General features: G+C 38.5%; 1 protein-coding gene across 2 annotated transcripts in view; it reads left to right on the forward strand.

The window, feature by feature from the left end:
- The window catches only part of CR1 (complement C3b/C4b receptor 1 (Knops blood group)), a 107,236-nt gene that overhangs the window by 59,273 nt on the left and 25,419 nt on the right, over positions 1-22,544 (forward strand). For both annotated transcript variants that reach the window (XM_032467077.1, XM_032467078.1), the window contains 11 exons: positions 1,112-1,197; positions 3,086-3,304; positions 5,647-5,826; positions 6,406-6,505; positions 9,531-9,616; positions 11,501-11,896; positions 16,781-16,957; positions 17,051-17,153; positions 18,403-18,488; positions 20,246-20,464; positions 22,026-22,128. In XM_032467077.1, coding sequence (XP_032322968.1) covers positions 1,112-1,197; positions 3,086-3,304; positions 5,647-5,826; positions 6,406-6,505; positions 9,531-9,616; positions 11,501-11,896; positions 16,781-16,957; positions 17,051-17,153; positions 18,403-18,488; positions 20,246-20,464; positions 22,026-22,128 — 1,755 coding nt within the window. The remainder of the gene's footprint in view (positions 1-1,111; positions 1,198-3,085; positions 3,305-5,646; positions 5,827-6,405; positions 6,506-9,530; positions 9,617-11,500; positions 11,897-16,780; positions 16,958-17,050; positions 17,154-18,402; positions 18,489-20,245; positions 20,465-22,025; positions 22,129-22,544) is intronic.

A 22,544-nucleotide genomic window follows, 5' to 3' on the forward strand; every position in this document is an offset into this window, starting at 1 on the left:
GTAAAGAACAGATGGAACTAATAGCTAATAAGGAAAAATGGAGACATGTATTACACGGCAGGTTCAAAGACCAATACCATCACTAGGTATGAGTACATATAGGCGGCACGTAGAGGGAGGAAATCACATGTACCAAGCAGGAAAGTAAAAAGGGTAATGTGGAGAGTTCCAAAAAAGTTTGATATGTGACAAAAAGCTGATTACAAATAGCTAAGATCATTTAAGAATTATTTCTGAAAAATTTTTAGCTATCAAAAGTGAATTTTGTAATAGGAGTGAAAGGATGAGAACAAGCTTTTCTTTATCCAGTCATGTGTCACCTGGTTAGTAATGGGCCAAGGGCTCTGAACTGAGATCATGGTGGCTGATGTTAATGTTTCCAGAGGGCATTAACTTGTTTATGTGAACCTCAGGCCCTTTACAGTGTGCAAATGTCTACATGGAAATTCTTAAACATGAGCAAGAAAGCACCCAATCTCAAAATGTCCCACAGAGTCCTTGGCAGGCATGAAATACAAGCACCCAAGAAAATTTAGGAGCCATCAGGATCCAACGTACATTGAGAGTTTTGGATGACTACCTGCCAAAGTCCTTTCCAATCTCCTTTTATTTCCCCTCTGGATGAGTCACACTTCCATAGCCCAACATGCTGTTGTGAGCCTTCTGAATAAACATCTCTTAAATGTAGACACAAAAGAACAATCATTCTTCTGTTTCCAGTTAATCTCTGCTCTTCCAGTTCATACTGGGAGCTGTGTTACTGGCTGTTCCAGTGTCAGCACTGGGAGGCTGTTGCATTTTGATAGTGACCATGAGTACATTTATCACCTTTATTCGGGAATGACTAGCAGGGATTGAATTATCTGAGTCTAGAACCAGAATTTAGGAGATGGCAGCCTACTTCAATTTAGTCCAAGACTCTATTATTATGTGACCAAGTGATTGTGCTTTGCTATTCTTCTTTAGTGGAGGCTGTGACTTTCCCACATTGATGTGGCCTCTAAACCTCTGTCACCTACTGGCTTCAGATCCTCCAAATACTGACATCTTGGCAAACAGGATGGCATTTTGGCTGAGAAACTCACCTATTCACTACCATTTTCTTCCTTAGATTCCAGTTAAAAGGCAGTTCTGCTATTTATTGTGTCTTGGTTGGAACGGAAAGCCTTTGGAACAGCAGTGCTCCTGTGTGTGAGCGTGAGTAGAGGGGCTGGCACCTCATGCCAATTTCTCCCTTTAATCTGTTTGGTAATTTGAGGCATGACCTGAAGGGCAAGGGTTCTTCCATTTTCTAATCAGAATTATTGATAAACAGTGTCACATATTTTGATAGTATTTTATTGGGAATCAATTTGTAATGATGTACTTTGTTGTGCATCATGTGTTTTGGGAACCATCTAATCATTCTGTGTCATTTTAAATTTCCCCTTCATTGTGATAAATCCTGTTGCTGTTTGCCTCTAGGTCAGGAGAGATTAGGTAACATAAAGTTTTGAAAATTTTGTTATTTTTCTTTTTCCTTCTTCCCTTCTTTCTTTTTCTTTCACCAAGGTGCAGTCATTCTACAGTTTTTTTTTTATATTGGCAAATATACAAATAAGAAATATTCACTCGTTTAGTCATTTATTGAGCACAAGTATGTGCTTGATGTTTTTTAGGCATTAGTGTTATAGCAGTGAACGTAATGTGTGAAACTTTTATCCATGTCTTATTTCTGGTCAAGTGGGGAAATCGAGTAGCAAAAAAAAAAAAAAAACAACAACAACAACAACAACAAAAACAAACGACAATATCATTGCTAAGGAAATGATAGATCACACAACTTAGGAACGAGGGGAAAGTGGAAACGTCATTACACAGAGTGAACAGTTTATGATTCCTTAAATACTCAAAACATGTATCTAAATGAATTATGCTGAAAGATTCAGATAATGACCTCATTAAAAACTGAGAGTTTCCTATAGGCAATGCCACTAGTGATTTCTCCTAATCTACCCATTTGTATTTTCCCAATGGAAGATAGGACTTTGCTTCACCTCTTGATCCTAAAGACTGGAAACTATAAATATACTTAAACAATCAAATGTTACTAAAATGTTCATGTTGCTGGAAAACTACTCAGTCATCCTCTGCTGTGTTGTGTAGCAAAACTTTCTTTAAAAACAAATCTTTTAGAGACCCTTGCTCTTCAGGAAACTCGACATCCACTGACGTATCATGACAAATGGTTGTCCTACTGCCATGTGTTAGAGCTCAGCTATTGAGTGGACTCTACCTCTTATTATTCATGACTCTTTCTAGTTTGAGTAGCTCCTTCCAAATCCCAAGCCCAGTTAGAAGCACCAGTTAGAAGTGAGGGAGGAACCGTTTTAAACACACAAGCAGATCCTAGAAAACAGTAACAATTTGACATCAGATAGAAAGTACAGAATAAAAAATAAATCATAACAAACCTATGCATATGAAGAAACAAGGCAGTCTGAGCCACTCAGAATATTTACAATGAACCATACATGTTTCCACTCATTGTGACAGCACGTCCATGATAATCAAGATTGATGGTCAGTTTCCATAAGTCATAAAGGAAAGGTTTCAAGTCTGTAAGGTGATGAGCACACATGGAGGACATTGTAGGGCTGTTTGCAGAGAATGTAAGCTCCTTGGAGGACAAGGACATCATCTGTGTTCTTTGCCATGTGTCCTCAGGGCCCTGATGAGAGGCTCACACAGAGTAAGTTCTCAATTAATATATGTTGAGTAAATGAATGAGTTACCCTTCAATAGGTTCTTTTAGTTCTCTAACACTTTCGGTGCTTCACTAAATGTGCCAAACTTCTATACATTCTGCAGAAAGCTGAAAGGACTGGAGGATCGGGTTAAGCAAATTCTATTGTATTTTTTCGTTCAAGAAAAAGAACAAACTGAGACTGAAATCTCATTTCATTTTGTCCATCTCATCAAAGGCCTAATGGACTGTGTTGTAGCTTTCATGTTTTTAGGTAGCACCACCCTTAGCACCCTATGTCTGTAGCATACCTCTGGTGACACTCTTCAATGAAACTTAAAGCTTTTGTCCTCTTTCCAGAAATTTTGTGTCCAAATCCTCCAGACATCCTTAACGGGAGACACACAGGAAACCCTCTGGAAGTCTTTCCTTTTGGAACAGAAGTGACTTACACATGTGACTCGCACCCAGAGAAGGGGGTGATCTTCAGCCTCACTGGGGAGAGCACCATCCGCTGCACCAGTGATGGTCACGGGAACGGGATTTGGAGCAGCCCTGCCCCTCACTGTGAACTTCCTGGTCAGTGCTCACTGCCCGCATTCCAAATGGCTTCGGATTATCTGAACCAGACTCTCCAAATTTCTGTCATTACAATGTGCCATTCAACCAATCAAATGCCAGCTCAGTAATGTAATGTTTTCAGATGCACGATCATGAATCAGCAAAATCCTGACGCTCTTACATCCTTGGGGGCTGGTGAAACAGAGGGAGGCTGTGGACAGTGGCACCAGTTCTAATCAGAATTAGGGGGAAAAGGTTTTCAAAGCATAGGCATTGGACCAATTACCTAGGAACCTAAAAGGACCATGTTATACCATTTCCACGGTTTTGGAGAGAAGTACAGGCCCCAGAGAACAAAATCTGCCAAAATGGCTTTTAATAACCTGTTTCACCTAAGAACACTGTGCACTGTCTATGAACATCGGGCTGCATTGTAGACCCCCACAATAATTCCTTTAGTCATCTTGGGTTAAATTCTAAGCTAAAATGAAGCTTACTTGCTCCTTAGCCCCATGGTAATTTAGCCATTCATGTCTTCCCACTTTGGTAGAAAGAAAGATCAAAGGATGTGAACACGAAGGAAAAGTGCAAAATAGAGTGAGTATTCCTAAGGTCTGCAGAAGGTTTCCTAAGGCACCCGACAGAGCTAAGACACCCACACCAGAATGTAAAGTTGAGAAGGAGGAAGTAAGTTGTAGAAGTGACCCTGGTCCTGGCATAACAGACTGACCCCTGGGGAACTCTAACGGTGTAGAGGAGTTTTGAAAAATAAAGGTACCAAGTGTAGACACTCAGAAGATATTTTTGTCCTCATTTGCCTCCTATACCACCATGGCTTCAACATAGGTGTCCCTCTGGGCCTGTTGACAAATGCAGAGACCTGTCAGATTCACTGAATCAACAGGCAGAGGCAATCTCCTAAGTTCTACGATTTTTTTCTCACCAGTACCCTATTGTGAGATGGCAGCTCTAGTTTTATCAGCTAGAATTTTACATGGAGACCTGCCAGACCATCTTCATGTGTGATTTAGCCTTAGCTGGTAGGTTTTAGTCGTAAAGGGGGACTCCTTCAACTACAAGATATGTTGGCTAAATTTCAAGGTCTAAAGAAATAAGAAACAGGCAAAGTAGATGTGATGGCACCTTGAAACCAAGCCATATGTTCATTCTGAGAATTATCATTTATGTTAAAGACATAAGAAATTGATTTGCAAATCTTCACATGGAAAACTGTTTCAGTGCAGATGGCTCTAGCATAATTTTACTAATGGAAGAAATAATTGAAAGGGATGTGGAAGACAGCTTCGGAAGAAACTACAGGAGAAGTTATTTCCCAAAATAGTGGGAACAATCTCTAGTTTTCAAAGCCTGTGCACTGTTTTGATCTCATACTGCTTAAATCCACAGTGAGTTTGTACTCCTCAAGCCTAGAGCTCCAACCTATAGCGGGTGGGAGCTCTACCTAGAATATCATTTAACATGCATTTCTTTTTTTTTTTTTAACACCTTGTCTTTATTGAGTTATAGTCATTTTACAATGTTGTGTCAATTTCCACAGTAGACACAATTTTTCAGTTACACACGTTCACACATATATTCATTGTCGCATTGTTTTTCGCTGTGAGCTACCACAAGATCTTGTATATATTTCCCTGTGCTATACGGTATAATCTTGTTTATCTAGCCTACATAATCCCTGACAGTATCTACAAATTTCGAACTCCCAGTCTGTCCCTTCCCATCCCACTCTGCCTTGGCAACCACAAGTTTGTATTCTATGTCTAGGAGTCTGTTTCTGTTTTGTATTTATGTTCTTTCTTTATTTTTTTTAGATTCCACATATGAGTGAACTCATATGCACTTCTAACAGTGTTTTCTTATAGTAAGAACTGTATTTGTTTTTTCTTTGAAGAGATATTCCTTTTTCCACATTGTGTTGAAATGTTCGGCTTGAGAATCAGACCTAGAAAGTCAGTGATTGCTTCCTAGTTGTAAAAAATAAACACCTTGAGGTCCCCATTCCTGCTCCTAAGCCACCCACTGGAGTCTGATGCACTGAAGTACAAGGAAACCAGACAGGAACCCTGGGCGGAAGCACTCTTTCTGGCTCCGTAAAAATGTGGAAAATTGAACTGGTGCTGTGTTTTACAGTAAATTGTATGCGTAAAATGCCCAGAGAGCAAGAGTGCTCCAGATAGTTTCTTTCCTCATGGGATTGTGCTCAAGGATCTTTCTCCCCGAAGGTCACAAGGAAATCACCGTTCCAAATCTGACATCACATCTAACAAGAAAAAGACAAGTAAGAATGGCATTGGGAAACTTTTTGTTCACTCTAATGTTCTTGTTTTCTTGGTCTCTAGGTCGCTGTACCGCCCCAGATCCTTTTCAGTTTGCCAAGTTGAAAATCCCAACCAATGAATCTGAGTTTCCCATTGGGACCTCTTTAAAGTATGAATGCCACCCTGAGTACCGCAGGTACTCATTCTCTATCACGTGTCTAGCAAACCTCACGTGGTCCAGTGTCGAAGATGTCTGTAAACGTGAGTAAACCCTTCCTGGATAAGTCCCATGTTTATCAAAGTATCTGTAGCATCTTACTATGTTTTTTTACCCAGTTTCAAAATAAGAAAAGTGTGTTAGTTAAACTTGTTCAGATAGGTGAATGTAAGAGTTCGTCTTATAGGTCATCCTGAAAGATTGGTTGAAATATTTATGTCATGAGAATGTTTCAAGGAATATTTGTGTGTGGGAAAAGTCCATCTTTTATGGGGAAGTAAATATTGAATTACTCCAAAGCAGGAAAAAAATTTCAGGAGAGAAACTGTTTGAATAAGAAGGTAAGAGAAAAAGTTTTATACTGGTAGGCTACAAACTCAAACATAATGTTAATATTTGGTTGAGAGATTTGAGGCAAATATAATGCGGTATTTTCTAACGTGGTGGTGGGAGGTGGCTGATCTTGAGGAGTCTGGTGAAGCTCCTCAAGTTGGCAAAATCTGTGGCTCCCTAGAATTTCATATGCTTTTCGGGAAGCTGCAGTCAGGTGGGTACTAACGTGTTATGGACTAACAAGAGTTCATATGACACTTCCTGGCTCCAAATTCTGTTTCTTTTTCAAGGGAAGTCATGTGAAACTCCTGCAGATCCTGTCAATGGCGTGGTGCACATAGACACAAACACCCAGTTCGGATCCAGAATTACTTATTCTTGTAACACAGGGTGAGTTGGCAGCAATATCGCTTGGGTCAAGAGTTGCAGAACAACAATACTACCTCTGGTCACATCTCAGAAAGGAAAGATAGGCTCTTACCATCTGTTCTTATCGAGGTTGAACATAGGTGCTTAAGTTCTGATGGAAATGAACAAAGATACAGGAAGATTCCAAGGAAAATCTGTATCATTGCTAGAGACCAGGGCAGTGCATACAAGAAAAGTCAGGTATTCACCAGGTAGAAAGGAGGAAGGTGGGGAAAGTGCATGGTCAAACCACATGAAATCCTCAAACCGGAGGAGACATTGCTGGAAGAAAGGGAAGGCCATGGAGCAACGAGGTGAGAAAGCAAATCTTAAAGGTAAGTGCACTATTTGACTCCCAAGGCTGCCATAACAAAGTGTCACAAACTGGGTGCCTTAGGACAACCTCAGAAATTTATATGCTCATAGTTATGGAGACCAGAAGTCCAAAATCAAGGTGTTGGCAGGACGTATTCCCTCCAAAGTCTTGAGGCAGGTTCCCTCCTTGCCTTCTCCAGCTCATGGGAGTCTCAGACCTTCCTTGGCATGTGGCACTGACTCCTCAGTTTTTGTCTTATGGGCATCTTCACCCTGTCTCTGTCCTCGCATGGCGTTGTCCTCTCTGTGTGGTCCATGTCCAAAGTTCTCTCTTTTTAAAAGTATGCCAGCCATATTGGATATGGGCCCACCCTAATGACCTTATCTTAATGTGATGTTATCTTCAAGACCCTATTTCCAAATAAGGTCACATTCCTGGGGGTTTCACGTCAAGGCTTCTACATACCTTTTTGGGGAGCACTAGTCTACCCATAACAGAGACCCCTGTGAAAATGTCAGGTGTAAAGGTTTCCCTGGGCAGCGGACCCACCTTCCATGCTTACTCTTGCTCAGCACACAGTGGAATTTCAGCCTCTCTCCCAATATAGCATCTGAGCCAGTTAGAGAATACAGGACAAATGTGTACTGCCATGATAAACACGGAAAAGAAACTTGTGCCTTCAGCATATTTGCCAAACAAGGCCTTACAGAGGGTAGTACCTATAAGGTGACAAAGAAAATTTAGAGTAAATCTATATACTCGTCACTGCTCTGAACATTTCTAAGTGCAATCTGTAATTTAATTACTGTTCCCTGTTTATCCTGTAATACTGAATATGGGTGAACACTTAAGTGGTACAGAACAGAAAATCATCAAGTTTATGGTATGTTATAGGAAATTAAGGTAATAAGAATCAATATGAAGAATGAGAAGGAATTTCCACTTACAAAATAGAATTCCTTTCAAGAAATAGGTGGCACTTTTAAAACAATCTCCTGTTTATTTATTTAACCAGATCCAGTTGCACACTGCTTCTATGAAACTAGTTAGGAAACTGAGAATGTTTTCACATGAATTTAAACCACAATTGTCAAACTAAAAATATTTGTGATAAACACACTGAATATTGCAGAGAATTAAAAGAGAATGTAAGAAGAAAAATTAATCAAATTCTTCCAGAATTCAGTAGAAAAGGAGAAAGAGAAGATACGTGTGAAAAAGTACAAGGATTCAAATTCCATGTAACAAAAATTGCAGAAGGGGAAACAATAAGCCCATAGCATTCCCATCACTAGGGAATGTCCTTCCGTATTTTAGAGATAATAATAACAAAAACAAAAAACTTCAAGAATCCAGAAAGCAAATTAATAAAGTTATTTAAAAAACCTACATAATAAATTAATTTATGCTGACATCACATTGATCTTTCACGTGGCTAAACTGCAGAAGATTTCCTCATAAGCCAATCTGGTAGTCACGTCAGGGGGCTCCAGATGTACATTCAAGTATAAACAAGGACCCCAAACCACACCTGTATACTTCCAGGAAGCATAGTTATGGAGAAACAGAAAAAGATAAACTCAGGCAGTGTATGAGCATTTTTTAAAAAAGGAGAATGATAAATACCAGTGAGGTAGAATATTGGCCAAAACAAAAAAGACAAAAACAAATTTAAAAACACATGATCAAGTATTTTAACAAAGTAATAAAATTAAATATAATGACAGAATGAATTAGTACCAAGTAAAACTTTTCTATGTAATCATAATGTAATAACAATTTCTAAAGTCATAAAACATATCCATAAACTAGAAAATGAGAAAAAGCAAAAGAACACACGCTAGACTTCTGTTGCAGAAGAGACGGGCAGACTATACTTATTTGAACACCAAAATTGAGAAAACAGGTTTAAATTCATCCGTTGTGTATATATATAGCATACCCATATGAAATGAAATTTTTAAAGGAACATGCTTGGGTGTTTAGCTTCCAAATTACTAGAGCACCCAAAAGATGTTCAGCTGTGTTTCATGTAGCAAATGAGGGGGAAGGGAAAGCAGTAACAGAGATTATATCTGTCTGTTCTGTCAGAAATAAGCCCTAGTATGTTTGGGGCAGACATCCTTACCATTGGACATTATGAAGGAGGCAGTGATGACAAAAGCAAGATCAAATATATCATTTATGCCAGCAAAGGTGGATAGTTTAATCTCCCTGCCAAAAAACAAAAGCTTCCACATGGGATCAAGTGTCACAATCTTGACATATTCACAAGAAACATGCCTAAACTAAAATTACATAAGGGGTTTATACGCAATATGTGTATATATGTGTATATCAAGAATATGCAAAATAAATTTAAATGGCAAAACATGAGGGGAAAAAACAGACTTTAAGAAGAAAACAGATAGGTCTACAAAAGGATTGTTTTATATTGGCACTTGATTCAATCTGAAATGAAAACAAGAAATTAAGAAGCAGTGGGAGCCATGAGCAGTTAGAAAGGCAATATTCCTTTCAATAGTGAGAGGATAGAAAAACAGATGTAGGAAAGCCAGATAAAATGGATGGAGTTTAGGCGCGTCCCTGGACTTCTCTCAGATTGGAGCCTTTCGGCTGTGCCATGCAGGCGAGCTGAGCAAGTTGATGGGATGTGTAGAGCACAGTGATCTTTCCCCTTTTTGCTTTTAGGTATCGACTCATTGGTCACTCATCTGCTGAATGTATCATCTCAGGCGATTCTGTCATGTGGGACACGGGGCGACCAGTTTGTGAACGTGAGTTGAAATCTCTTTCCCCGTTTATCCCGTGGTCAATCCTAGAGCTGCCCCCTAGAATTACAAGGAACACATTTCATCCCTCTTGGCAACGGGATCCTCCTGATGGTATTTGAAGAAAACACTCATATCCTTCAAAGTGTTCACGATGTTTCAAGCTTCCGGTTCCTCCTGGTTTTTCCTTATCCTGGGGAATCATTTATTTTATTTAGTTTAAACAGTCGTGTTGAACTCAATTCGAACAGCCCCAAATGTCCCTTTGTTGGTTGAACACCTTCCAGTTGAAGGTGACTCTCTTTAGTGAAGTAAAGGAGCACAACATTGGTGAAGGTGTCCTGCGTCTTCTCTGCCAACTCTTACTCCCAGGTCATGTGTTCAAGTCCTGGGCCCTCCCTGCTTTCTTCTTCTCTGTCTGAACAGTGACAGGCCATATTTCCTACAAGCTTTTTGGGCTATGAGATTCCTACACTGTGAGGCACTTAGAGGAGGGAGCAGCTGCAAATTCACAAAGAACATAAAGAGGCTGTAACGCTGGGTTTGGTGCTAATCTGAAGAAGTCTACATTCTCCAACCCAACTGGTAGAATTAGTGGTAAGAAACTTTCTCACAGGCCAGTACTTAACATGTATCAAAAACCTTAAGGGGTTGCATGCTTTTAATTCGGAAATTCTACAGTTTGAATTATTCCTAAAAAAAGTAGTCACCATGGGTTTTTGCAAGGATTGATGTACAGATGTTACCTACGTTATTATTTATGAAAGTGAAAAAGTCAAAAGAATCTAAATGTGGAGCATTTTATGAACACTGTTCTGGAAATCACCTGCTAAAAGGAATAAGGCATATGTTCTGTTTAAAAGAATAGATTAAAATATGCCTGAATGCATAGGCAAGGCATGGAACTCTTCCAAATGAAATCAGATAATATATTATTGCTCTGAAATATTACTCAGCCAACCGAGAAACAGAGATATTGTAGTAAAAACTAAGTGAAGGTGTGTGTATTAAAGATTACACATTAAGTAGTTAACAGTGGTTCTTTCTAGCAACTGGCTAAAAGGTCTTTTATAAGTTTTCCATAAGAAATATGCATCTTCTTAAATATACCTTTAAAAGTAAAAATAAACAAATGTGTATTTTGAGGTATACCTGCCAAGAAAGACAGAAATATTTTATACTCTGGAATGATCTCAATGCCAAGCAGTTATCTGTTACTTGTAGATTAAATTAAATTTGCCTGTAAAATGACCTATGCTTCATATCTTGTTACTAGCAGCGTTTTCAGTACATTTTTCCTGATTCTTCAATATGCTGCCTCTTCTTGAGTCAATATTGGCAAAATATATCTTTATTTCTAGTATCCTCATTTTCAAATTTATTAGCACAGAATAAAACAGATATTCAGCTATTTTTATTCCTTCTGAATCTGTGACTGTTTGCCATGTGTATTTTTGTATGCTTGTGCTCTATTTTTCATTTCTTGTGCTTCAGTTTGGATTTTATGTATTTGATAATCCATTTTGTATGCAGTACTGTATTAATAACCAATTGAAAATTAAACTGCCTTCAACGGAGAGGGAATTGAATTTTAAAAAAAAGAGTTCAGTAACATGTAAAAATTCTCATTTATAATGAAAAGTATATGGACTGTATAATATATGAGTACATTTATTGAAATAACCCAAATTGAGAAGAGCAGGAGTCATGATATTGTGGTTATCTAGTCTGCAGTTGTGTGAGCAGACGTCTGTATGTTAGTAAAGATTAGAGAAGAGCAGAAGTCTTCTGAATATTGCCATTTGGGTCATTTTTCTAAGTGGTTAGCAAAAGTCTAACTGAATATATCTTTAAGAAATTGGAGTTTTAACTTGCTGTCCTTTTTCCCAGGTATTCTTTGTGGACCACCTCCAGTCATCGCCAATGGAGGGTTCATTAGCACCAATAGAAAATATTTTCCATACAGAACAGTGGTGACCTACCGCTGCAACCTTGGAGAGAGAGGGATCAATCTGTTTGACCTCGTGGGTGAGCCATCCATATACTGCACCAGCAAAGACAATCAAGTTGGCATCTGGAGCGGCCCTCCCCCTCGCTGCATTATTAACAAGTGCACGCCTCCAGAAGTTGAAAACGGCATCAGGATATCTGAGAACAGAAGCTTATTCTTTTTACATGAAATGGTGAGGTTTACGTGTCAGCCTGGCTTTACCATGAAAGGACCCTCCACTGTTCAATGCCAAGCCCCAAACCAGTGGGTGCCGGAGCTGCCCAGCTGCTCCAGGGGTGAGTCTGACTGAGGCTTTGAAGGGGCCCCTAAATGACGGGAGTTGTAGGAGGATGAGGAGATTAGTGCTTGTTCTGGGGAAAAGGATGTGTGGTGAGTGGTGTGAGTACATTTGGGGAGAGGCAGCATGAAATTAAAGGGATGTGTGCACATGTACCGATGTGTGCACTCGTGTGTATGTGCCTTCATTTGAGAAGCAAGATTTAATTCATCAAGGAAGGGGACATTAGGGCCTCTCCTACTGACCAATTCTCTAGACACAAGACCAACTCCAATATCTCTCAGTTATACTGAAGAATGATGAGGACTTTCTGGATAGCTTGGTAGTAATCTGGTCTACTCTTTACCACATGCCTTTAAATTGTGTGATTCTTACATCCGTGTTACAATGAAATTAGTTTAGCTTTTCAGAGGTTTAGTAAATTATCTAAATTATGTCCTACTGAGTGGCTTACCCAGGAACAGGCTGCAGTGTGTCAATCCAGAGGCGGGATGCTCTGCTTCTTGCCACACTTTTATCAGCATTTATCACAGAAAGAAAGTAATATATGAAGAAAGATAGCATAGCCTCAGAATAGGGACAAGGCTCTTAGAGGTTGTCTGTTCTGCTCCACCTCGTACATTTATTATTAGGAATCTGAAAGTGAAACTTTCTTGCTCAAAGTCAAGCAGATTTTTCTTTCATCTTTTTAAAAATTAAAATATAGTTGTTTTGCAATGTTTTATTAATTTCAGGTGTATAGTGAAGTGATTCAGTTATACATACATACATATATGTGTTTATATATGTATATATACACATATAATTTCTTTTCAGATTCTTTTCCATTTTAAGTTATTAAAGATATTGAATATAGTTTTCTGTGCTATACAGTAGATCACTTTTGTTCATCTATTTTATATATAGTGGTGTTTATCTTTTCCTCTCAAAGTCCTAATTTATCCCTCACTGGCCCCATCCTTTCTTTTTGGTAACCATACATTTGGTTTCTGTGTCTGTGAGTCTGTTTATGTTTTGTCAATAAATTCATTTATATCTCTTTTTTTTTTGGATTACACATGTAAGTGATATCACATGATATTTTTCTTTTTTTGTCTGACTTTTACTTCACTCTTAGTATGATAATCCCTAGGTCCATCCATGTTGCTGCATATGGCATTTTTCATGCTTTTTTATGCCTGAGTAATATTCCTGAGTGTGTGTGTGTGTGTGTGTGTGTGTGTGTGTGTGTGTACACTCCATATTTTTTTTAACATTTTTTATCGATTTATAACCATTTTACAATTTTGTGTCAAATTTCAGTGTAGAGCACAATTTTTCAGTTATACATGAACATATATATAATTCATTGTCACATTATTTTCTCTGTGATTACCATAAGATCTTGTATATATTTCCCTGTGCCATACAGTATAATCTTGTTTATCTATTCTACATTTTGAAATCCCAGTCTATCCCTTCCCACTGCCTACCCCCTTGGCAACCACAAGTTTGCATTCTATGTCTATGAGTCTGTTTCTCTTTTGTATTTATGGGTTTTTTGTTTGTTTGTTTGTTTCTTTTTTAGATTCCACATATGAGTGATCTCATATGGTATTTTTCTTTCTCTTTCTGGCTTACTTCACTTAGAATGACATTCTCCAGGAGCATCCATGTTGCTGCAAATGGCATTATGTTGTCAGGTTTTACGGCTGAATAGTATCCATTCTATAAATATACCACTTCTTCTTTATCCAGTCTTCTGTTGATGGACATTTAAGCTGTTCCCATATCTTGGCTATTGTAAATGATGCTGCTATTAACATTGGGGTGCAGGTGTAATTTTGAAGTAGGGTTCCTTCTGGACATACGCCCAGGAGCGGGATTCCTGGGTCATATGGTAAGTCTATTACTATTCTTTTCAGGAATCTCCATACTGTTCTCCACAGTGGCTGTACCAAACTGCATTCCCACCAGCAGTGTAGGAGGGTTCCCTTTTCTCCACAGCCTCTCCAGCATTTGTCATTTATGGACTTTTGAATGATGGCCATTCTGACTGGTGTGAGGTGATACCTCATTGTAGTTTTCATTTGCATTTCTCTGATAATTAGTGATATTGAGCATTTTTTAATGTGCCTATTGATCATTTCTACTTCTTCCTTGGAGAATTGCTTGTTTAGGTCTTCTGCCCATTTTTGGATTGGGTTGTTTGTTTGTTTCTTATTAAGTCATATAAGCTGCTTATATATTCTGGAGATCAAGCCTTTGTCAGTTTCATTTGCAAAAATTTTCTCCCATTCTGTTGGTTGTCTTTTGTTTCACTTATGGTTTCCTTTTCTGTGCAGAAGCTTGTAAGTTTCATTAGGTCCCATTTGTTTATTCTTGCTTTTATTTCTATTGCTAAGGTATCCTGTTCTAGGAGAACATTTTTGAGATGTATGTCAGATAACATTTTGCCTATATTTTCTTCTAGGAGGTTTATTGTATCTTATGTTTAAGTCTTTGATGCATTTGAGTTTATTTTTGTGTATGGTGTAAGGGTGTGTTCTAGATTCATTGTTTTACATGCTGCTGTCCAGATTTCCCAAAACAATTTGCTGAAGAGACTGTCTTTATTCCATTGTATATTCTTGCCTTCTTTGTCGAAGATTGGTTGACCAAAAGTTTGTGGGTTCATTTCTGGGCTCTCTGTTTTGTTTCATTGGTCTATATGTCTGTGTTTGTACCAATACCATGCTGTCTTGATGACTGTAGCTCTATAGTATTGTCTGAAGTCTGGGAGAGTTATTCCTCCAGCCTCTTTCTTTTTCTTCAGTAATGCTTTGGCAACTCTATGTCTTTGGTGGTTCCATATAAATTTTATTATGATTTGTTCTAGTTCTGTGAAATATGTCCTAGGTAATTTGATAGGGATTGCATTAAATCTGTAGATTGCCTTGGGTAGTGTGACCATTTTAACAGTATTGATTCTTCCAATCCAGGAACATGGGATATCTTTCCATTTTTAAAGTCTTCTTTAATTTTATTCATCAATGGTGTATAGTTTTCTGTGTATAATTCTTTCACCTCCTTGGTTAGATTTCACCCCATCTTCCTGATTCATCCGTTCTTCTGTTGATGAACATTTAGGTTGCTTCCATGTCTTGGCCATTGTAAATAGTACCTCTGTGAACATCGGGTGCATGTGTCTTTTCCAGTTAGAGTTTTCTGTGGATAATTGTCCCAGAGTTGGATTACTGGATCATATGGTAACTCTAAAAACTCTTTAGTTTTTCAAGAAACCTCCATAGTGTTCTCCAAAGTGGCTCCACCAATTTGCATTTCCACCAATAGTGTAGGAGGGTTACCTATTTTCCATACCCTCTCCAGCATTTATTATTTGAGACTTTTTGATGATGGGCTTTCTGACCGTTGTGAGATGGTACTTCCTTGTAGACTTGATTTGCATTTTTCTAATAATTAGTGGTGTTGAGCATCTTTTCATATGTCTCTTGTCCATCAGTATGTCTTCTTTGGAGAAATGTCTATTTAGGTTTTCTGCCCATTTTTTTGTATGAGGAATTTGGATTTTTCTTAATATTAAGCTGAATGAGCTGTTTGTGTATCTTGGAAATTAATCCCTTTTCAAACGCTTCCTTTGCAAATATTTTCTTCCATTCAGTGTGTTGTCCTTTCACTTTCTTATGGTTTTCCTGCTGTGCAAAAGTTTTAAATTTAATTAGGTCCCATTTGTTCATTTTTGCTTTTATATTTCTATTTTATTTTTCTCGGAGACATAATCAATAAAATATTGCTGGAATTTATGTCAAAGTGTAATCTGTCTATATTTTCCTCTAGTTTTACAGTATCCAGTCTTACATTTAGGTCTTTAATCCATTTAGATTTTATATTTGCTTAGGGTATTAAAGAAAGTTCTAATTTCAATCTTTTACATGTAGCTGTCGAATTTTGCCTGCACCACTTATTGAAGAGACCGTGTTTTCTCTATGGTATATTCTTGTCTCTTTTGTCATGTATTAATTGACCATATGAGCAAGGGTCTATTTCCAGAGTTTCTACACGGTTCCATTGATTTATAAGTCTGTACATCTTTAATTAACTACAGCTTAGGTTGAAATTCAGATGAGTTCTGATGGTACCCGAGCACACACCCAAAGGACTATGAGTGGAGGCAGCCACTCCTTGAGTCACACACTCTCTAATAAATGTGCCCTCTCCTTACACAGACAGGCTTGTGTAGTGGAATTTGTTCTTGATGACTAGTCCTGTCTTCTCATGCCACAATAGCTGGCTTATGGGTGGATGGGTAAATGCGGCTGATACCTAGGGACAGGGATGGAGCTTACAACCTTTCCACCCATCCGCATCAGCCTCTTAAAACCACTGACAGAGCAGCTGGAGGACAAAAGGCCAGAGATACGAATAAGAATTGTTACTGCACTTTGATCATAGAGGTGCAAGCAAAGAGTTAAGGGGAAATCTTTTTAACAGATTTAGGCTCAGGAAACCTTCTCATGACCGGAAAGATAAAGGCTTAACTTGGATTGCCACTTCAGCACATAGGTGGGTGGGGTAGCAGCCCACCAATACTTATTACTCTGTGCTGGATAATCAGCAGTGGAAGAAGGGACCCCATGCCTATAAACTTAAGAATGTGTTTTAGGGCTGGTCGTGGGATAACTGGGTTCTAACCATCTACCCCTCACTATCTGTGAGGTTGTTGGCCATACCTCTTCCCTACTCTTAACTTCCACATGGAAACAAGGGGGCTCTGGATTATCACTGGAATTCCTTTGTTATATCTGATCCTCTTTAATCATGAGCCTCTAACTCCTTGGAAAAGATGAAATTTAGGAAAAGCTATTTCCCTATAACTGACAAGTACTTGACTGTTCTTTCCCAGTATGTCAGCCACCTCCCCAAATCCTGCATGGTCACCACAGCCCCAACGACAAGGATGACTTTTCCGCTGGGCAGGAAGTGTTCTACAGCTGTGAGCCCGGCTATGATCTCAGAGGGGCTGCTTCTCTGCGCTGTACGCCTCAGGGAGACTGGAGCCCGGCAGCCCCCACGTGTGCAGGTGCCTACATGCTCAGCCACTCTGACATTTTTAGCTTTTGTTTTTATTGTCCATGTGCCAGTGTTATGTCTGTATGTTCTTCTTTTTCTCCAGTCAAATCATGTGCTGCCTTGTTGGACCAGCTCCCTAATGGCCGAGTGCTAGCTCCACTTAATCTCCAGCTTGGGGCAAAATTGTCCTTCATTTGTGATGAGGGGTGAGTGTGAAGTTGCCTGATCTCCCAGGCACTGAAATTGAGGTTTATTCAAAAAGGGTAGGTTTAGTGTGACTTAAAAAAAAGGGAAACATTCAGGGATACTAAATTTGGGGAGTGTATATAGGAAAGAAATGTAATGAATAGGTAGAACCAATAATATATGAAGTTAAAACTGAGACATAAATTAAATAGTAGGTTCAAAGACCAATAAAACTACTAGTTATGGGTATATATAGATGATACATAAAGTGAAGAAATTATATTTTCCAAGCAGGAAAGCAAAATAAGAAATTTGAAGAGTTCCAGAATAAGTTTTATATATGACAAAAAGCTTATTAAAATAACTAAAATCATTTAATACTTATTTCAGAAAAAAGATTAATCATCTAAAATGAATTTTGTAATAGGAGTGAAAGTATATGAATAAGCATTTTTTAATCCAATCCTGTGTCACCTGGTTAGTAATGGGCCAAGGGCTCTGAACTGAGATCATGGTGGCTGATGTTAATGTTTTCAGTAAGATCATTAACTTGTTTATGTGAACCTCAGACTCCTTACACTGTGCACACCTCTCCCTGAGAAGTTCCAAAAATGAGCAACAAAGCACCTGATCTCAAAATGACCCACAGAGTCCTTGGCAGGCATGAAATACAAGCACCCAAGAAAATTTAGGAGCCATCAGGCTCCAATGTACATTGAGAGTTTTGGATGACTACCTGCCAAAGTCCTTTCCAATCTCCTTTTATTTCCCCTCTGGATGAGTCACACTTCCATAGCCCAACATGCTGTTGTGAGCCTTCTGCACAAATGTGTCTTAAATGTTGGCACAAAAGAACAATCTTTATTTTCCTTCCAGTTAATCTCTGCTCTTCCAGTCCATACTGGGAGCTGTTTTACTTGCTATTCCAGCATCAGCACTGGAAGGCTGTTGCATTTTGATAGTGACTTTGAGCACATTTGTCACCTTTATTAGGGAATGACCAGGGAGAGATTGATTTCTCTGAGTCTGGGTCCTGGATGTAGGAGATGGCAGCCTTCTTCAGTTTAGCCTAGGACTACAGTATTATGTAACCAAGAGACTGTGCTAAGGACATTCTCCTTCAGTGGAGGCTGTGACTTTCCCAGATTGATGTGGCCTCTAAACCTCTGTCACCTACTGGCTTCAGATCCTCCAAATGCTGACATCTTGGCAAACAGGATGGCATTTTGGCTGAGAAACTCACCTATCCACTACCATTTTCTTCCTTAGATTCCAGTTAAAAGGCAGTTCTGCTAGTTACTGTGTCTTGGTTGGAATGGAAAGCCTTTGGAACAGCAGTGCTCCTGTGTGTGAGCGTGAGTAGAGGGGCTGGCACCTCATGCCAATCTCTCCTTGTAGTCTGTTTGATAATTTGACCCATGGCCTCCCAAGCTGTGGTTTTTCTATCTTCTAATCTGAATTATTGCTATCAGTAGCTTATTTTCATAGCATTTTACTGTTAGTTAATTTGTTGTGATGCATTTTGTTGTGCATCATGTGTTTTGGGAACCGTCTAATCAGTCTCTGTCATTTTGAATGTTACATTCTTTGTGATAAATCTTCTCATATTTTGCCTCTAGTTCAGTAGAGACTAGAGAATGTAAAACTTTGAAAAATTTCTTTTTTTCTTCATCCCTTCCATCTTTCCTTTTGTTTTTTGTGCCATCAAGGTGCAATCATTCTACAATTTTCTTACATATTTTCTAATATACAAATAAGACACATTCATTCCTTTAATCATTTATTGAGCAGATACTCTGTGCTTAACGTTCTTCTAGGCACTGGCGTTATAGTAGTTAACAGGATGAGTGTATTCCCTGTGCCCATGTTATTTATACTCAAGGGGGAGATGGACAAAAGAAAACAAATTAAATAATGTGGAGATGATAGATCAGAGCAATGCAGGAATGAGGAGGATGTGAGAAGCAACATTAGATAGGGTGCATTTTAAGAGTCTTTAAACTCTCAAAATATGCATGTCAATAAATTATGCTGAAAGATTCAGAAATAACCTCTTTGAAACATGAATTTTCTGTATGCAATGCCTGCACTGATTTCTCCTAAGCTAGCTGTTTGTCCGTTCCTTAATAGAAGATAGGAATTTGCTTCATCTCTTGATCCTAAAGATTGGAATTTGTAAACATTCTTAAACAATCAAATTTTACTAAAAATATTCATGTTGCTAGAAATCTGCTCAGTCATCAGATGGTGCTTTTTAATACTAAAACTTTACAAAAAACATAACATGTATAGACCCTTGCTACCTGAGAAACTCCACAGTCACTGAAGTAACATGACAGATGGCTGTCATAATGGCGTGCCTTTCAGGTCAGTTATTGATTGCACTCTTTCTCTTATTCTTCTCGACTCTTTCTAGTTTAAGTAGCTCCTTCCAAATCCCAAGCCTCATTAGAACCACCAGTTAGAAGTGAGGAAATGACTCTCTTAAACCCCCAAGAAGAGCCCTGAAAAAAAGCAACAATTTGAAGCCTAACAGAAAGTAAAGGAAAAATAATAAATCATAAACAAATCTATGCATTTAAAAAAAAAGCAGTGAATCATTTAGAGTTTTTACAATGAACCATATTTGTTTCAACTCATTGTGACAGCACTGTTGTCATACTCAAGACTGATGATCAGCATTGATAAGCTATCACGGAGAGATTTCGTCTGTTTAAGGTGATTAGTACACATGAAATACTCTGTAGAAATATTTCCCGAGAATGTACGCACCTTGGAAGACAGACTTCATCTGTGCTCTTTGCCTGTCCTGAATCTTTCATACCAGTAGTAAAACCAAAACTTTTACTGCTTCATTAAAGGTGTCAAGTTCCTATTATCCAGAAAACTTAAAAATCTGAAAGATTCAGGATAAGCAAGTTCTTTTGTACTTTTTCATTAAAAAAATACCCTGAGCCTGAAGTCTCATTTCATTTTGTCCATCTCATCAAAAGCCGGATGTACGCTGTCGTAGCCTTCGTGTTTTTAGGTAGCACCAACCTTAGCACCCTGTCTGTAGCGTACTTCTGGTGAGACTCTTCAGTGAAACTTAAGTCTTTTGTCTTCTTTCCAGAAATTTTGTGTCCAAATCCTCCAGACATCCTTAACGGGAGACACACAGGAAACCCTCTGGAAGTCTTTCCTTTTGGAACAGAAGTGACTTACATGTGTGACTCGCACCCAGAGACGGGGGTGATCTTCAGCCTCACTGGGGAGAGCACCATCCGCTGCACCAGTGATGGTCACGGGAACGGGATTTGGAGCAGCTCTGCCCCTCGCTGTGAACTTCTTGGTCAGTGCTCACTGCCCCGCATTCCAAATGGCTTCAGAATATCTAAACCAGACTCCAAATTTCTGTCATTACAATGTGCTGTTTATTTGTGCTTCTGAACCAATTAAATGCCAAATCATTAATAAAGTGTTTTAAGATATATGAACATCAATCAGCAAGTCTCTGATGCTCTTAGCTTCTAGAGGGCTGGTGAAAAGAGAGGGAGTCAGTGGGTGATGGCTCTAGTCCTAGTCAGAATTAGAAAAAAACTTATTTTCAAAATGTAAGAATTGAAAGTAAATATCTGTCAACCTTAATATAAGTTATACTGTCTTTATAGGATTTGGAGAGAAGCAGAGGACAGGAGAACAAAACATGCCAAAATAGCTTTTTTTGTTTTTCATGTGTTGTGACATGTGGGTTTTTTGTTGTTGTTGTTATTTTTAATTTTTTTAAAAATTGAAGTATAGTCATTTCATAATATTGTGTTAATTCCTATTATACAACATAGTGATTCAATTATGTGTATGTGTGTGTGTGTGTGTGTGTGTGTGTGTGTGTATGGCTTTTGATATTCTGTTTCATTATAGGCTGCTATTTCATTTCATCAGTCTCATCAAAGGCCTAACGTATACTGTCATGGCCTTCATGTTTTGAGGTAGCACCAACTGCAGCACCTGCAGCATACTTCTGGTGAAAATACTCAGTGAAACTTCGAGCCTTTTCAGATAGTATAATCTCTAATGGGCACATGCTAGTGGAATTTCCCCTCCAAAGGTTACAAAGAAATTATCTTTCCGAAACTAACAGTTTCTTGTGATCAGACATCAAATCTAACAAGAAAAAGACAAATAAGTATGGCATTGGGAATTTTTTTGTTCACTCTAATGTTCTTGATTTCTTGGTCTCTAGGTCACTGTACCACCCCAGATCCTTTTGAGCTTGCCAAGTTGAAAATCCCAACCAATGAATCTGAGTTTCCCATTGGGACATCTTTAAAGTATGAATGCCACCCTGAGTACCGCAGGTACTCATTCTCTATCACGTGTCTAGCAAACCTCACGTGGTCCAGTGTCAAAGATGTCTGTAAACGTGAATAAACCCTGCCTTGGAGCAGTCCCACGTTTATCAAAGTATCTGTAGGGTGTTCTTTTATTTTTCCCAATTTTAGAGATAAGATAAATGTGTTTGCTAAATATGTTCAGATAGGTGGATGTAAGAGTTGGTCTTGTAGGTCATCCCTAATTATCTGCTAAAATGTTAATGGCATGAAAATGTTTCAAAGAGTATTTGCAAGAAAAGTCCATTCTTTGTAGGGAAGTAAATAATGAATTACTCCAACTACCAGGAAAAAAATTGTCAGGGAGAGAGAAACTGTTTGAATAACAAGGTAGGAAAAAAATTTTTATACTGGTAAGATACAAGGCCACAAGTAAATTTAATATCTGAATAAGAGATTAGAGGTCCAAGGAGAATGGAACCCAGCAGCGTCTGGGTGTGCAAGTGCCTGTACTCTTGTCTGGTTTACAGATCAATCTCTTTGTCTCTTACTTGGACATCTCACTTATTTTTTTTTCCCCAGTGAAATCTTGTGCTGACTTCTTGGACCAACTCCCTAATGGACGTGTACTCCTTCCACTTAATTTCCAAATTGGGGCCAAAGTGACCTTCATTTGTGATGAAGGGTGAGTGTGACCTAGAGCAGATACTAGAGACACAATGCTGGAGAGTGACTCTCTTGGATTCAGGAATTAATCCAAAAAGAGAGGCTAACCTGTGGAAGTACCCGGGGAGACTATCTTCTAAGCAGTTTTGAAATGTGTCAAGACTCAGGGGAACCACTACTAGGAAATAAAGAAAATGGCACATGTAATTCAATGTCGAGTATGCACATAAATGTAGACACTGACCTTGAATTCACAGTTGGAACTTGAAGTAAACAGGAAGATAGTTGTTTGGAAGCAGAAAAATATACTTCTGTGGGAAATTTGCTAATAAAAAATTTGACATGTAGGGCAAAAATTGTTTGCAATGTGATAAATCAGGCAAGGGTTGTTTTAGGAAAGTAAAAAACTAATCAATAGTGGAATTCATAGTAGTA

This window comes from Camelus ferus, chromosome 23 (assembly GCF_009834535.1).
Source record: "Camelus ferus isolate YT-003-E chromosome 23, BCGSAC_Cfer_1.0, whole genome shotgun sequence".
Classification (NCBI taxonomy): Eukaryota; Metazoa; Chordata; class Mammalia; order Artiodactyla; family Camelidae; genus Camelus; species Camelus ferus.